At 61.0% G+C, this 14439-nt stretch overlaps 2 protein-coding genes across 14 annotated transcripts in view; one reads left to right on the forward strand and one right to left on the reverse strand.

The window, feature by feature from the left end:
* TNXB (tenascin XB) overlaps positions 1-10548 on the forward strand; it is a 61723-nt gene extending 51175 nt beyond the window's left edge. For 8 of the 9 annotated variants that reach the window (XM_032650531.1, XM_032650536.1, XM_032650534.1 and 5 more), the window contains 18 exons: positions 1112-1435; positions 1826-2146; positions 2759-3046; positions 3407-3685; positions 5010-5297; positions 6311-6634; positions 6953-7288; positions 7558-7680; positions 7797-7940; positions 8134-8253; positions 8358-8501; positions 8592-8722; positions 8847-8979; positions 9075-9226; positions 9317-9413; positions 9505-9666; positions 9754-9917; positions 10261-10548. In XM_032650531.1, the coding sequence (XP_032506422.1) occupies positions 1112-1435; positions 1826-2146; positions 2759-3046; positions 3407-3685; positions 5010-5297; positions 6311-6634; positions 6953-7288; positions 7558-7680; positions 7797-7940; positions 8134-8253; positions 8358-8501; positions 8592-8722; positions 8847-8979; positions 9075-9226; positions 9317-9413; positions 9505-9666; positions 9754-9917; positions 10261-10362 (3632 nt within the window). In that variant the 3' untranslated portion in view covers positions 10363-10548. The remainder of the gene's footprint in view (positions 1-1111; positions 1436-1825; positions 2147-2758; positions 3047-3406; positions 3686-5009; positions 5298-6310; positions 6635-6952; positions 7289-7557; positions 7681-7796; positions 7941-8133; positions 8254-8357; positions 8502-8591; positions 8723-8846; positions 8980-9074; positions 9227-9316; positions 9414-9504; positions 9667-9753; positions 9918-10260) is intronic. The other variant, XM_032650535.1, reaches the window with a different exon arrangement.
* LOC116762931 (steroid 21-hydroxylase) lies at positions 9926-13317 on the reverse strand. 5 transcript variants are annotated; one of them, XM_032650545.1, is made up of 11 exons: positions 12989-13240; positions 12813-12902; positions 12542-12696; positions 12361-12456; positions 12149-12250; positions 11961-12047; positions 11581-11781; positions 11142-11320; positions 10957-11060; positions 10634-10845; positions 9926-10122 (listed from the first exon to the last, which is right to left on the reverse strand). In XM_032650545.1, the coding sequence occupies exons 1-11, from the start codon at positions 13188-13190 to the stop codon at positions 10117-10119; spliced, it is 1434 nt and encodes a 477-aa protein (XP_032506436.1). In that variant the 5' UTR covers positions 13191-13240; the 3' UTR covers positions 9926-10116. The 5 variants fall into 5 exon arrangements, with proteins under 5 accessions (XP_032506436.1, XP_032506432.1, XP_032506433.1 ...); XM_032650542.1 differs by having other exon boundaries at positions 10067-10418; positions 12989-13190; XM_032650541.1 differs by having other exon boundaries at positions 10062-10845; positions 12989-13317.
* Positions 13318-14439: the final 1122 nt, after the last annotated feature.

Consider the following 14439-nt stretch of genomic DNA (forward strand, 5'->3'; position numbering starts at 1 on the left):
ATCGTTTGGGTATTAACAGACTTATGACGCCTGTGGTTCAACAAAGATGTGGGTGGCCTGAGCCAAGTACTGAGGAAGTTCACTGAGAGAAACCTTGGATACGGCAGAGAAACCAGTTCTTATCCTTTGGGGCTCACAGACAGGCTGTGAACCAGCAAATGGAGCAAAGGGGGATGTGTATATGACAGGAAGCCCCGCGGCCAGACCAAGACTGGGCAGCGATGCCTACGCCCACCTGCCTGCCCATGGGTTCCCACGGGACAGCTGAGAGCTGAGGTCGGGCAGGCGTTGCTTGGTGACACCTAGAGATAAGATGAAGGGTGCATCAGATCAACGTCACAGCTGGTACAAAGCCTGGAAACTAGGAACATCACGGCACATGAGAGGATTTTGTGCAAAATCCTCTGAGTGGGGGAGATAGTCTTGCGATGGGGGTGGAGAGGTAGGAAGAGATAGGGGTGGAGAGCTCAGGAAGCCAGGGATTTCTCCAGGGGATAAAGAGGGTTGCTGCACAGTTTTAAGCTGAGACTGACACCATCAGATGTGCATCTAAAGGCTCATTCTGGCTTCCTGTGAAGAACAAATGGAGGAGGGAGGCAGAGAGACCCATGGGGAGGTGATAACCCAGGTGACAGGTAAGGGCGGCCCAGACAGGGACGGTGGGGCTGCAGGTGTGAGGAGTGAGGAGACACAGGAGGAACTTGGGAGAGAGAATTGGACGCTCTGAGTCTGATGGCAGCTGGGGACAGGAACAGATCCAGGAAGACTCCAGGTTTCTGACTGGAGAAGTGGGGCAGGGGTTCTGAGCTGTTTGGGAGGCAAGACATTAGCCAAAGTCAGTAAGATGCCAACGAGACCCCAGTGGAGGGAGGCCCAGAGCACAGTGGCCATGTGAGCCTGTGTCCTAGAAGGGGTGCTGGTAGGTAGGGGGTGAGGGCAGGGCGGATGAGGGTAAGGTGACAGGAAGGCTGATATAGGGACCAGAAAGAATAAGAGTTAGAGCCACTGTGGACACATCCTGTTCCTTATTATTTTAATTTTGTAATACACCACTTTATATGCTGAACTGAGGACTGAGGAGACCTCATCTGTCTTTTGTGTCTCTGTCCAGATCCAGACTACAAAGCCATGACCACCAAAGCCCCGTCCACTGCGCCCCCCGAGCTGCCCGTCAAGCCACACCTCGGGGAGCTGGCAGTGACAGGCGCCACCCCTGAATCCCTGAGCCTCTCCTGGACCATCTCCGAGGGCCAGTTTGACCACTTCCTGATCCAGTACAAGAACGGGGATGGGCAGCCCAAGGCAGTGAGGGTGCCAGGGCACCAGGACGGGGTCACCATCTCGGGCCTGGAGCCAGACCACAAGTACAAGATGAACCTGTACGGCTTCCATGACAGCCAGCGCGTGGGCCCCGTCTCTGTCATCGGGGTGACAAGTGAGTGGATGGTGGAAGCCCCAGGGTGGGACCTCGTGGGAGGATCACCCTCTCTCAGGTGATGGGTGAGTGGGGTGCAGGAGGCCCCTCTACTCGAGGCTGAGCCATGGTGCCCTGTGTGCCTCCTCCAGGCTCCCTGAGGACCAGTGTGTCCCCCTGGGCAGAGAAGGGCCTCTGTGAGCCATGCTGGTGGCTGCCCTGGTCCCCCACAGCTGACCCTGGAGGCTCCAGGCATGTTTATGAGATGTCAGCTAAGCAGGACCACCCAGCCCCAAGGACAGGCTTCTCTGAACTGACTTCAGGGCCTGGAGCTGGGGCCAAGGCTTGGGAGGAGACCCAAGGACATCACCTGGGACCCTGCCTCACCCTCTCTGTGTCTCTCCTTCTCAGCTACAGAGGAAGACACCCCCAGCCCCACAGAACCCAGCACAGAGGCCTCGGAGGCCCCCGAGGAGCCCCTCCTGGGGGAGCTGACGGTGACAGGATCCTCCCCGGACTCGCTGAGCCTCTCCTGGACCGTCCCCCAGGGCCACTTCGACTCCTTCACCGTCCAGTACAAGGGCAGGGACGGGCCCCAGGTGGTGCGTGTCGGGGGCGAGGAGAGTGAGGTGACCGCTGGGGGCCTGGAGCCCGGGCGCAAGTACAAGATGCACCTGTACGGCCTGTACGGGGGGCGGCGTGTGGGCCCCGTGTCCACCGTGGGCGTGACCGGTGAGTGAGGGGGCAGCCCTGACTCCCAGGTTTCCCTCTGTTGCTCTCTTGTTTTTCCCTTTGCATCTCAGCACTCCTCACAGATGGGCCTCTGGGTCCCTTTCTTTTCTCACGTGGTGCTGACGATCCCGCCTCATCCTTGAATTGAGTGGCGGCTGATGGACAGTGTGTCCAGGGTCAGCTGGGCAAGTAGCCTGTACCTCATGCGTTTCAGCTTTCTTCCTGTCCTCTTGATCTGGCAGCTCAAACTTGCTCAATTGTTCATGTGTGGCTTCCTCAGTCTCCCTAACCGAGCATTTTAGTGGCTCGGAGCGTGGCTACAGAATCAGATTCTCTAGGTTTGAATCCTGCTCTAAGGCACTGTGTGATTTTCAAGTGTTTCTTAACCTCTCTGTGGCGCAGATGCCTGTCACATGAGGGTTGTAAGGATAAAAGCATCTGCTTCCTCTGTTGTGTGAGGGTTAAGTGTACTGTTTGTGAGCAGCAATGCCTGGGACGTATTAAGCAGTTAGAAGAGTTCGCTACAAATGTTCATTTCATAGCCAGGGAGCAGCCCTCCCTCTCTGGCCCACGGTCCTGCCATTGACCGCAGCCCCCTCTGCTCTGTTCCAGCCTCCCTGAACACAGAGCCCCCCGTGGCACCCCGCCTGGGGGAGCTGGCTGTGGCAGCCGTGACCTCAGACACAATGCACCTGTCCTGGACAGTGGACCAGGGCCCCTTCGACTCCTTCCTGGTCCGATACAAGGATGTGCAGGGGCAGCCCCAGGCAGTGCCCGTGGGTGGACACCTCCGAGAGGTCTCGGTTTCGGGTCTGGCCCCGGGCCACAAGTACAAGTTCCTACTCTTCGGACTCCAGGATGAGAAACAACACGGTCCAGTCTCTGCAGACGCAAAGACCCGTGAGTGAGGGCTGGAGGCCGCCTTTAACCCTGGAGCCCTCGACCATCCTCCACTCCCTTGTGGAATTTCACGTTTCTGTGCTCCACACTCCAGACCCATTTATTTACTGGGTCCAGTGAAATCCAGGTCCTGAGTACCCCCGTTACCCCCTCATTCCCATCCTACTCCTACATCCCGAGGGACACGTGCTTTCTTGCTTGGCTCCTCTTTTATCCCTACTCCTCTGCCTTCCCTCTTCCTGACATGTGACCTGGTCACCCCCTCCCAGCACCCAGAACCAGCTCCCAGAGCCCTAGCGCCCCGAGGAGGCTCTGTCGGCTTCATTTCTGTCACGTTCCATGCACCTCTCTCTTTTCCAGTCCCAGACACTAAACCTTCTCTCCGCCTGGGGGAGCTGACAGTGACGGATGTGACCCCAGACTCCATGGGCCTCTCCTGGACGGTCCCCGAGGGCGAATTTGACTCCTTCGTGCTTCAGTACAAGGACAGGGACGGGCAGCCCCACGTGGTGCCTGTGGCCTCAGACCAGCGCGAGATCACCATCCCCGGCCTGGAGCCCAATAGCAAATACAAGTTTCTGCTCTATGGGCTGGGAGGCAGGAGACGACTGGGCCCCATCTCTGCTGAAGGCAGCACGGGTGAGCCCTGGCCCTGCCTCCACCCCACTCCCCGCCCCCCGCCCCCCGCCCCCCCCCCCCGCCCCCCACCCCCGCCTTTTTCCAGAGCTTCCTTTCATCTGAGCCCCCAGAGTTGGCCCCGGGGCCTTCCCGCAAAGTTTATTCTCCTCCCTTCAGCCTTGGCATGACAATCCTAACACGAAAGGCAAATGTTTATTGAGTCCCTGCTGAATGCCAGGCACTGTTCCAAGCATTTATTTCCTTCATTCACTGATTAGCAGTATAATAAGAAGAACTCAGACTTTGGAGCCAAGCAGGCCTGTGTTCAAATTCTGACTGCCAGCTGTGTGGCCTTCAACAGGCCGCTTCTTTTCCTTGAACCTCAGTTTCCACACCTGCATGACGGTTATGACTAAAATCTGCTGGGGTTCAATAAATGTTCACATCTTCCTCCCTTCATTCCAGCCCTATGGCAAGAAGTGGAAAATATGGGAGGGTTTGGCTGCAAAAAGACTATGGAAAAATCTGGTCTCCTGTGCCCAATACTCAGCCCCCGAGGAAGGGATGGAGGTGGGTCACTGACCCTTACCCCACCTCCAGGACCATGAGTCACCCTGGCCAGACAAGGATGGGGCGCACAGCCAGTTGGGGCCTGGGGCTCTCAGGCTCCGTAATTCTCTTCCCCAGACCTTCATTGTGGAGACTGGATACAGGCTTCTCCAACCCCCATCAGTCAGTACCCACACCCACCTAGACAAGTCTCTTTTGTGCTCTGCTCTGCCCTTTGTCCGCTCAGCTCTGCCCCTGGCTTCTCCCCCTGCCCGACCCAGCCGCCCCGGTCTAGTGCTGTGAGTGCAGAGCTGGGGAAGCAGGTGGAGGGGCGGGCCCAGGCTGTTGGTGAGTGAGGGTGAGTTTATGCCTGGGCAATGGGAGCCCGTGAGCTTGGCTGGCTGTCCCGCCCAGCTCTGACTATTTGGGGGCATCTCCCTGACAACCCAGACACCCTCTGGGAGCCTTTCTCAGCTCTGGCCACACTCCTGCTCTGGGGGACTGGGGGTCAGAGGGAAACTGAGGCCCTTCCTGCAATCCCAGCCGCAACTCTCTCATGAGGTGCTCTTTTATGCATTTTCTGCACGCTGATCTCAGAGTGGGGGAGTGGGGGCAGGAAGGAGTTTGGGCAGCGGCCTCCAGAGGAGGAAACTGGGCTCCTTCGCACAAGGCAGGGCTGGAGCAGCCTGCCTGTCTCCCCAGGTGGCTGACCCTCCCTCCCCCCAGAAGCTGCCGGGGCTGAGGTAAAGGCAGCTCTTAACTAGGTTTTCTCCCTCCGCCCCCGCTCTCCCTACAGCTCCCCTGAAGAAGGAGCGGCAGCGCCCACCCCGCCTGGGGGAGCTGACAGTGACAGATGAGACCTCGGATTCTCTGCGCCTCTTGTGGACGGTGGCCCAGGGCCCCTTTGACTCCTTTGTGGTCCAGTACAGGGACACAGATGGGCAGCCCTCGGTGGTGCCTGTGGCCGCAGACCAGAGGGAGGTCACCATAGAGGGCCTGGAGCCTGGCAGGAAATACAAGTTTCTGCTCTATGGGCTCCTCAGAGGACAGCACCTGGGCCCCGTCTCTGTCCTGGGAATGACAGGTGAGCAGGAGACTGTCCTGCTTGGTCCTAGCCAGCCGGCCTGAGTGGGTGTCCTCACACCTCTGTGCTGAAGGCCTGGCATGAGTGGGCGAGGTAGAGCGGTAAGGGGGCCCTGCACAGGGCTCAGGGGAGGAAGAGCCTCGGAACCAGCATGATCGAGGGGTCAGTCCGAAGCAGGAGCCAGGACAGGTGGCAAGGCAAAGCCCTGGCAGTGGTCCCTAATCTGCGACCCCCGCCCAGCCCCAGTGCTGCCAGCTGCTCCCAATTACTCTACTGGGGCGGCTCTTACCCCCTGGCACGCTGGCCTTGCCCAGATGAGGGCGAACCCCCTCCCGTGGATGAGTCAGGAGCATTTTCTCAAATGGAAAATTACTGGAAAACAAAGCAGGCCAGGGTCATAGAAACCAACAGGAGTGGCCGCACTGATGGAGTTCCCCTTCCAGATTTCCTAACACCCACCTCAAATCAGCCTGGTAGTGGCGGGGCCGACTTGGCTGGCAGGATGCGCCCTTCGAGTTCACCAGCCGGTTCCATCCTCAGCTCTTCTCGGCAGGGAGGACCACGTGCCCTGAGCTCAGGGAGGGACTGAGTTAGTCCTGCCTCAAGCCATGGCACCAGGCGCCCTGGCAGGTTGGGGAGGGAACAGGGCCCGTGCAGACATCTAGAGTGGGGCACGCTGAGACATCAGGGTGAAGAAGGAGAAAGCAAGCACCGGATTCAGACAGCAAAGGAGCCCCACGGAGAGGTCATGGGGCCACGGGCTGGCACTCAAGAGAGGCCGAGGGGTGGCAGGAGTCAGTGCCCAAGCAGGGTTGCGGCAGATTCAAGAGAAGGAAGATGCTAGGAGAGCCTCAGTCCCTGTCTTCTCTCCATGCTGCCGTGGCGGGGACCGTGAGGTCCCCTGCCTCGGCCAGCCCCGGTCACCTCTCTGGAGGGTGAGATGGAGTGGGAGTGGGAGGGCCCCGCCCCACCCCCAGCCCCGCTCAGCTTCTCTCTGGGCTTCTCCCACGCAGCCCCAGAAGAGGACATGCCAGCACCCTCGCACCTGGCCACGGAGGCCCCCGAGCCCTCTGAAGGGCCCCGCCTAGGGGCACTGGCAGTGAAGGACGTGTCCCCGGACTCCCTGCGCCTCTCATGGAGCGTGGCCCAGGGCCCCTTTGACTCCTTCGTGGTCCAGTATCAGAGCACAGGTGGGGAGCCCCAGGCCTTGCTCGTGGGTGGCGACCAGAACAAGGTCCTCGTGTCAGGCCTGGAGCCCAGCACCTCCTACAAGTTCTTCCTCTACGGCTTGCATGAAGGGAAACGCCTGGGGCCCATCTCAGCCGAGGGCACCACAGGTACCGTCAGGGTAGGGCCTGGCCTTGCCTGCCTCTGGTCTGGGACTGAAGAGGCGAAAGGGGGCACCCAGAAACGGTGACCATGGGGAAGGAACACCGCGAGGGCGCCACGGAGGGAGGAAGGGGTGCGTGCACAGCCTTCGGCTCTACACATGCATGTTGTCATTATGTCCGACCCGTGGGTGCCAGCCCCTCGTTAGCTCCATTTTGCAGATGAGGAAATGAGGGCCAGGGTGGGGTGGTGGAAGGGATCTAGCACCAGGTCGCCTAGCTGGTGTGCTTCAGTCTCCAAAGCCTTCTTTCCCACCCACTCTGCAGGGCCAGCTCCTGCTGGGCAAACCCCCGGAGAGCCAGGGCCCCGCCTGTCCCACCTGTCGGTGACTGACGTCACCACCAATTCGCTGCGGCTCAGCTGGGATGCCCCACCCAAGGCCTTTGACTCCTTCCTGCTCCGCTTTGGGGTCCCGTCACTGAGCACCCTGGAGCTGCATCCACGTTCCCCGCTGCAGCGGGAGCTGACGGTGCCAGGGACACGGCGCTCGGCCGTGCTCTGGGACCTGAGTCCAGGGACCCTGTACACCCTTACGTTGTATGGGCTGCGCGGGCCTCACAAGGCCGACGGCATCCAGGGCACAGCCCGGACCCTCAGCCCAGGTAAGGCCCCATGCTGGGCACATACACATGCTGCCCTAAAGTAGGGGGTCTCTGTACTCCCTAGTGCCTCAGCCAGAGGGGAAGTTGGTGAGTGGTGACGAGCTTGGAGTCTGCGGAGCGGCTTCCATCTCTAGGCCTAGAGGAAAGGCGGGGTGGTGAGCACATCCGGAGGCCATGGGGCCCAGGGAGAAGGAGGGTGGGAAGCCCGGGGCAGGAGCCTCCCTGCCCTCTGTCCTCACCGTGATTCCTTGGCACATCTGTCCCGTCAGCTCTGGAGCGCCCCCGTGACCTCCAGTTCAGCGAGATCAGGGAGACGTCAGCCAAGGTCAGCTGGATGCCCCCGCCGTCCAGAGTGGACAGCTTCAAAGTTTCCTACCAGCTGGCAGATGGAGGTGATACCCTCTTGCCCGTGTGTCACTTGCCCCATTCCTCCTGCACCCTGCGCTCTGCCCACCCTGCAGCTCCTCCTTGCTTCCCTGGCCGCCTCCCCAGCCCAGTGTGTTTTCAGGGGAGCCACAGAGTGTTCAGGTGGATGGCCGAGCCCGGACCCAGAAATTCGAGGGGCTCGTCCCAGGTGCTCACTACAACGTGACCGTGGTCTCCGTCCGTGGCTTTGAGGAGAGTGAGCCTCTCAGAGGCTTCCTTACCACAGGTGAGACAGTCCGGGACCCGGGCAGGAAGTAGCGGGAGAAAATGCGGGCACGGGTGGGAGTTGAGAGTGAACGGGGAAAGGGAAAGGGGGTGTTGGAGGTGCCAATGGCAGACGAGAGGTCCAGCAGAGTTTGGGAAGGCGAGGAGTGGGGAGAGCAGCGGGGAACAGCTCTGGGCCCCCTCCTTTCTCCCAGTTCCTGATGGCCCCACCCAGCTGCGTGCACTGAACTTGACGGAAGGATCCGCCCTGCTGCTTTGGCAGCCCCCCCAGGCCCCGGTGGATGCCTATGACATCAAGGTCACAGCCCCAGGAGGTGAGCAGGGCTGAGGCCTCTGGAGGGGACTGGTCAGGGTGGGAGAGCAGAGGGCAGGCTGGGCTCCGGCAGGGCAGCCGCTGATGCCGCACCCGCTCTCCCAGCCCCCTCGCTACAGGACTCAGCCCCTGGCAGTGCCGTGGACTACCCCCTGCAAGGCCTTGTACTCCACACCAACTACACGGCGACCCTGCATGGCCTTCGGGGCCCCAACCTCACCTCCCCAGCCAGCATCACCTTCACCACAGGTGCGGTCTGTGAGGTGCCTTGGAGGGCGGGGAAGAAGCGAGAGCGCCAGGATGGGCCTCATCTCCATCTTCTCTTCCTCCCCCTCCCAGGGTTGGAGGCCCCCCAGGACTTGGAGGCCAAGGAGGTGACCCCCCGCACAGCCCTGCTCACTTGGACCGCGCCCCAAGTCCCCCCAACTGGCTACCTGCTCAGCTTCAACACCCCTGGTGGACAGACCCAGGTGCCCTCACCCCTGCCACTCTGGCCAGCTCCCTCCCTGGGCTCCAGTCCGGGAAGTGCTGCCTCTGCCTCCCGGGTGGGGCCCACCTCTCTCTCCCCTGACCTGCCCCTTGTCTGTTCCACAGGAGATCCTGCTCCCAGGAGGGGTCACCTCTCACCAGCTTCACGGCCTCTTTCCCTCCACCCTCTATAGTGCGTGGCTCCGGGCCATGTGGGACCACAGCTTCACTCCCCCCGTGTCCACTTCCTTCACCACTGGTACTCAGGCGCTGGGACCTGAGGTTGGGGGCTGAGTGTGTAGTGGGCGTCTAGAATCTGGAAGAAGGACTGGACCCTCACTCTCCTCTCCCCAGGTGGACTTCGGATCCCCTTCCCCCGGGACTGTGGGGAGGAGATGCAGAACGGGGTCAGCACCTCAAGGACCACCACCATCTTCCTCAATGGCAACCGCGAGCGGCCCCTGAACGTCTTTTGTGACATGGAGACCGATGGGGGTGGCTGGCTGGTGGGTGGCAGTCAGAAGCCCAGGGGTCTGCACGGGGCAGGGTTGCTGTGCCCGGGGCCATAGGCTGATGGTGTCCCCACCTGCTTCCAGGTGTTCCAGCGCCGCATGGATGGAAAAACTGACTTCTGGAGAGACTGGGAGGACTATGCCTGTGGCTTTGGGAACATCTCCGAGGAGTTCTGGCTGGGTTAGTGCCTCATAGGGATTGTGGGACCAGGGAAGGGATGGGGGCCCTGTGGACACAAGGACCCCGATGAGCACACATTCCCCACCCCCAGGCAACGAGGCCCTGCACAGCCTGACCAAAGCCGGCGACTACTCCTTGCGTGTGGACCTGCGGGATGGGGACGAGGCCGTATTTGCCCAGTACGACTCCTTCCAAGTAGATTCGGCCAATGAGTACTACCGCCTCCACCTGGAAGGCTACCACGGCACTGCAGGTGAGGGGTGGGCCTGGGGGTGGGGGGCAGGGACGGGGTGGGAATGGGGAGGAGAGGCCCTCACCGTGCCTTCCACGCCCTGCCCAGGGGACTCCATGAGCTACCACAGCGGCAGTGTCTTCTCTGCCCGTGACCGAGACCCCAACAACTTGCTCATCTCCTGCGCCGTCTCTTACCGAGGGGCCTGGTGGTATAAGAACTGCCACTATGCCAACCTCAACGGGCTCTACGGGAGCACAGTGGACCACCAGGTGAGAGGTCCAGGAGGCAGCACGGAGCGGGGGCTCAGCCTGCCTGGGTGTTTGTGACGCACGGTGTGACAAGACAAGTTACTGAGCCGCTCAGCGCCCCAGGGCCCTTGTCTGTGAAATGGAACAGTAATGCCAGTCTCTGCAAGTTTTCTCGAGGAAATGATTTATTGGATGTAAAGGGACAGCTCAGGATTCAGCCTCAGTCCTTTGTAATGGAGGGTTTAAGAAGGATAAAGGGAGGGAGGATCCTTGATTTGTGGGAACCATCTCACCAGAGGGGAGCAGAGGTGGGAGCAGATGGGATGTCAGGCTTTGACTCTCTCTCTCGACAACCCCTTCCCAGGGAGTGAGCTGGTACTACTGGAAGGGCTTTGACTTCTCCGTGCCCTTCACGGAAATGAAGCTGAGACCAAGAAGCTACCGGCCCCCAGGCAGGGGAGGCTGAGCCGCTGCTCACCCCTCCAGCGCCCTACTATGACTGCCGAGCACTGAGGGGTTGCGCTCAGAGAAGAGCCGAGGGCCACCTTCACCATCCAGCCACCGGAGGAAGCCTTCTCCACCCGCGATCTCACAGCACCATGTTTACAGGGGGGAGGGAAGGGGTTTGTAGGGGAGCAATAAAAGGAGAAACCGAGGCCAGTGAGTCCGGGCTCCGTCACTGGTCATTGGTGCTCACGCACGCCCCGGCCTCCGCCGCCCCGGGGCTGCAGCCGCACCTGGAAAGGCTGAATCTTGAGGTTGATGCCGCAGTAGGGATGGGGCTGCAGCGAGGGCAGGGCGCCCGCGGGCGACAGCAGCGTGAAGGCCTGCAGCAGTTGCCCCAGCACCACGAAGAGCTCGAGGCGCGCCAGCGGCTCGCCCAGGCACACGCGCGCCCCGCAGCCAAAGGCCAGCGCGCTGGGGTTCGCGCCCGCTTCCAGGAAGCGGTCTGCGGGCGGAAGGACGGACCTGCAGTTCAGCGGCCGCCTGCACTCGGCCTCCGCCGCCCCCGCGCCGCGGGCACCCGCCCCGGCCCGCCCCGCCCCGCCCCGCCACGCACCGGGCCGGAACTCGTGCGGCCGCTCCCACACAGTCTCGTCCAGGTGGGCACCTTGGAGGTTGGGGATGACAACCATGCCCTCGGGGATGTCGTAGCCAAAGATGCTGAGGGGTAGGGTTAAGTTAGAGGCCTGCCGGGACCCCGCAGGGGCCTTTGTCACTCGGCCCTCCCCCCTCGGGAGTCACCTGCTAGCCCGCGTGGCGCGGTGCGGCAAGGCCAGGGGCACGACGGGCCGCAGGCGCAGCACCTCAGCGATGGTGGCGTTGAGCAAGGGCAGCCGAGCGCGGTCCTTGTATGGGACTCGGGAGCCCGAGGCTCCGGGGCCCAGCTCGCGATCCAACTCCTCCTGCAGTCGCCGCTGAATCTGGGGAAGTGGGGCAAGCCCGAGGTCCGGGGCCCAAGCCCTGCCGCTGGCCGGCCCACGGCTGCCCAGCCTCCCGCCACTCCCTGGAGCAGCTCACCGGAGACTCTGTGCCAAGTAGGAGAACCCCCTCCCAGCCCGCCCCAGACTCATTCCCCCCCAACCCCCTCCCAACACAGCCCGCGGTGGGTTCAGCGAGCTGGGTTCCCACTGCCCTGGCCAAGCTGCCAGGAAGGAGCCTTTCGCCTGCCTCCAGGGCATACCTCAGGGTGGTGAAGCAGGAACGCCACAGCCCAGGAAAGGGTGTTTGCTGTGGTCTCAGTGCCACCGATGAAAAGGTCCACCACGGACATATGCACGTGCCCTTCAAGGAGCTGCCCGGGGCCCTCTTCCACTCTTTGCTTCCCCATCCCCTGGAGCATGTAGTCCGTCATGTCCCTCCACTGGCCCGCCACCATGCTCTCCTGGAGAGGGCAGGAGGAGCCAGGCTGAGTGCCTGGCTTGGGGGTGGTGGGGGGAGGCGGTGTTCAGCAGGGGGCAGCAGGTCCAGGACTGGTGGGGCGCCAAAGAAGCTGCCTAGCTCTGGGGCAGTAGCATCACTGCTGTGAGCTGAGGAGGAGCCCGGTGCGCGCACGGTTCCCACCTTGTGCTGCCTCAGCTGCTTCTCTACGATGTGGTCCCTGTTCTCCATGGCCTGCTTCAGCCTCCGGAGCCCGGGGTTGGGGAAGAACTGGGGCAGACAGCAAGAGAGTTTAGCCGCTGGGAAGGGAGCCTCTGCCCACCTCCGCCCTGTCTCCCAGGACCAGGTGTGTCGGGGCTTCACCTCCTCACCCTGAGAAAGGGAACCATGTCCAAAATTTGGATGGACCAGTGGTCCCAGGTTTTCATCAAATCCTGGACACAGTCGTGAAAGGCATGTACTAAGGTGTCCTCCTGCCAGAAAAGGAGGGAATCCTTTCGGTTCAGGACCAGGAGAGGGTACGGGAGGGGCTGGGCGGGGTGGGCGGGGGGCCAAGCCTATGTGAGGGCAAGAGAACCTTGACCTTGTCTCCAAAGGTGAGGTAACAGATGATGCTGCAGGTGAGGAGAGAGAATTCCTTCTGGATGGTCACGGGGGCACCAGCCCGGGCTTTCATGCGCTGAGGAGAAGCAGCATGAACTAACTAGGGAGGCTGCCGGGAGGGGTGAAGCTGACCTGGGCCAACTGCGGGAGTCGAGCCTCACCTCACAGAACTCCTGGGTCAGCTGCTCCACCCGGGGCTCCATGGAGCTGCGGACGCCCAGCAGCAGGGCTGAGCGCGTGAGTTTCTTGTGGGCCTTCCAGAGCAGGGAGTAGTCCCCCAGTGAGATGTCCTGGCAGTGCTGAGATACCAGCTGGTCTGTGAGTAGGGGTTGGGGGCAGGGGGTCGAACTGACCAAGGAAGCCATGGGCCTGACCTTCCCTGCCTCCCATAGCCCCTGCTCCTTCCATCAAGAAATGCCCCCCACCCCTTACAAGATGGTATCTGGGGTCTGCCGGCAAAGTCCACCCACTTCCTGATCAGGGCCTCCTCAATGGTCCTCTTGGAGTTCAGCACCACCACATCTGGGGGAGAGGAAAAGCAGGGTGTCAGCAGGGAGAGGACCCCACCTCCGCACCGCTGCGGGGCGAGGGAGGGAGCAGATGCTCACCTTGCAGCCCGAGCCGGAGCCTGTAGATGGGCCCGAGTTTCTGAGTCAGGCCAAGCAGATAGACGGGGAGGTTGGGCTGCAGCAGGTGCAGGAAGCCGGGGACAAGAGGTGGGAGGTGGAGGCTCCTGAGCTTCCACTGGCCCCACAGCAGGCGAGTGCCGACTAGCAAGGGCAGCAGCAGCAGCAGCCCTACGAGCACCATGGCTGGAGATGCGGGCAGGGGCCCAAGCCTGGCCACTTGGAGCTCTTGAGACCTCCAGCCATCTGGCTACTTGGGCTGTTCTGAGGCCTCCCTTGACTTCTTCCCTCAGGTCCTTGCCCACTGTCCCGCCCACAAAATAGTATATTCCTGGAATGGCACCAACCCTCTTGGCCTTCGAAAATCCACATATCAAAGAGCAGGCCTTTTCCCATTCATCTATCAAGAAGAAAGGAAGGGAAACACAGCCCTGACCTTCTTCAGCAGCCAGAATCAGCTTTCCGCCTCCACATCAACCAGGCAAGAAAGAAAATACGTCCCTTCTTGGGCCTGAGCCTCTCCGGATCCCCACCGCGCCCCCCCAACCCTGCCACCTCGGACCAGCTTACTGCCACGGACTTTGTCTCAGAGAGAAAAATGACAACCCCCGCCTAATACGCCCTCCCAGATTGCCTGAAGAACAAAAGGAGATGAAAGTGATTTGTGTGTTTTTCTTTTCACTTACAGATAGGGGAACCAGTTGTCCTGGTTCGCCTGCGTTATCCCAGTTTATACCTGTAGTCCCAGTGTAGTCACTAACAGCGCCTCATTTCACTCTCAAAAGTTGAAGATGAACAAGTAAATGGTCCCTTAATTTGGAGCTCTTACCATGTACCTAATGGTCTTTGGCTGCAAGCAAAAGAGACCCACTTGAGCTGGCTTGAGCCAAAATTAAGAATTGTTATACAAATACAGGGGTATCTCACGGAACCCAAGATCAGGAAAGTAGAAGGGACCTCGCTGGCCTTGGAAGGCCAGGGATAGGGAACGAAGAAGCCCTAGAGACGGGGCTGCTCCCTCACTCTTTTCTCCTCGTCCTCTTAGTCTGCTGTCTCCTCCCACTCCGCCGTCAAGCTGATTGTCCTTCCAGGTGCAGGCAGAACGGGACTGCCTTCCGGGTTAGAGTCCACAGATTACAGGTTTAGCACCAGGGCAAGTGGGGTTTCCCAGCATGAATGAACATGCCCACCATAGATTCCAAAGTCCGCAGGAAGGAACTTGATAGCCACAGCTGGGATCAGGGGTCCACCCTTATTCTGGGAGCCGTGGCCACAGGGGGTGGGGTCCTAGCGGACCAAGTAGGGCTATCAGGGGCCACTTTTATGGGTGAGGAGGCAGTTGAGGGGCTTAGGAGAGGTCATGCTAAAGAGGGGAGGCGGGGCTCCGTGAGAGGTTGGGGCACCTAGGGGATGGGGTGAGGGCTAGCAGATGA

Source organism: Phocoena sinus, chromosome 11 (assembly GCF_008692025.1).
Source record: "Phocoena sinus isolate mPhoSin1 chromosome 11, mPhoSin1.pri, whole genome shotgun sequence".
Lineage (NCBI taxonomy): Eukaryota > Metazoa > Chordata > Mammalia > Artiodactyla > Phocoenidae > Phocoena > Phocoena sinus.

What these genes read in the sequence shown, in the direction of transcription:
- LOC116762931 (XM_032650544.1), bottom strand. Translation starts at nt 13,190, where the DNA reads ATGGTGCTCGTAGGGCTGCTGCTGCTGCTGCCCTTGCTAGTCGGCACT. An exon ending in TGACCCAGGAGTTCTGTGAG is followed by an intron (nt 12,457 to 12,541) that starts GTGAGGCTCGAC and finishes GCTTCTCCTCAG; the next exon opens with CGCATGAAAGCCCGGGCTGG. An exon ending in AGCAGCTGAGGCAGCACAAG is followed by an intron (nt 11,782 to 11,960) that starts GTGGGAACCGTG and finishes TGCCCTCTCCAG; the next exon opens with GAGAGCATGGTGGCGGGCCA.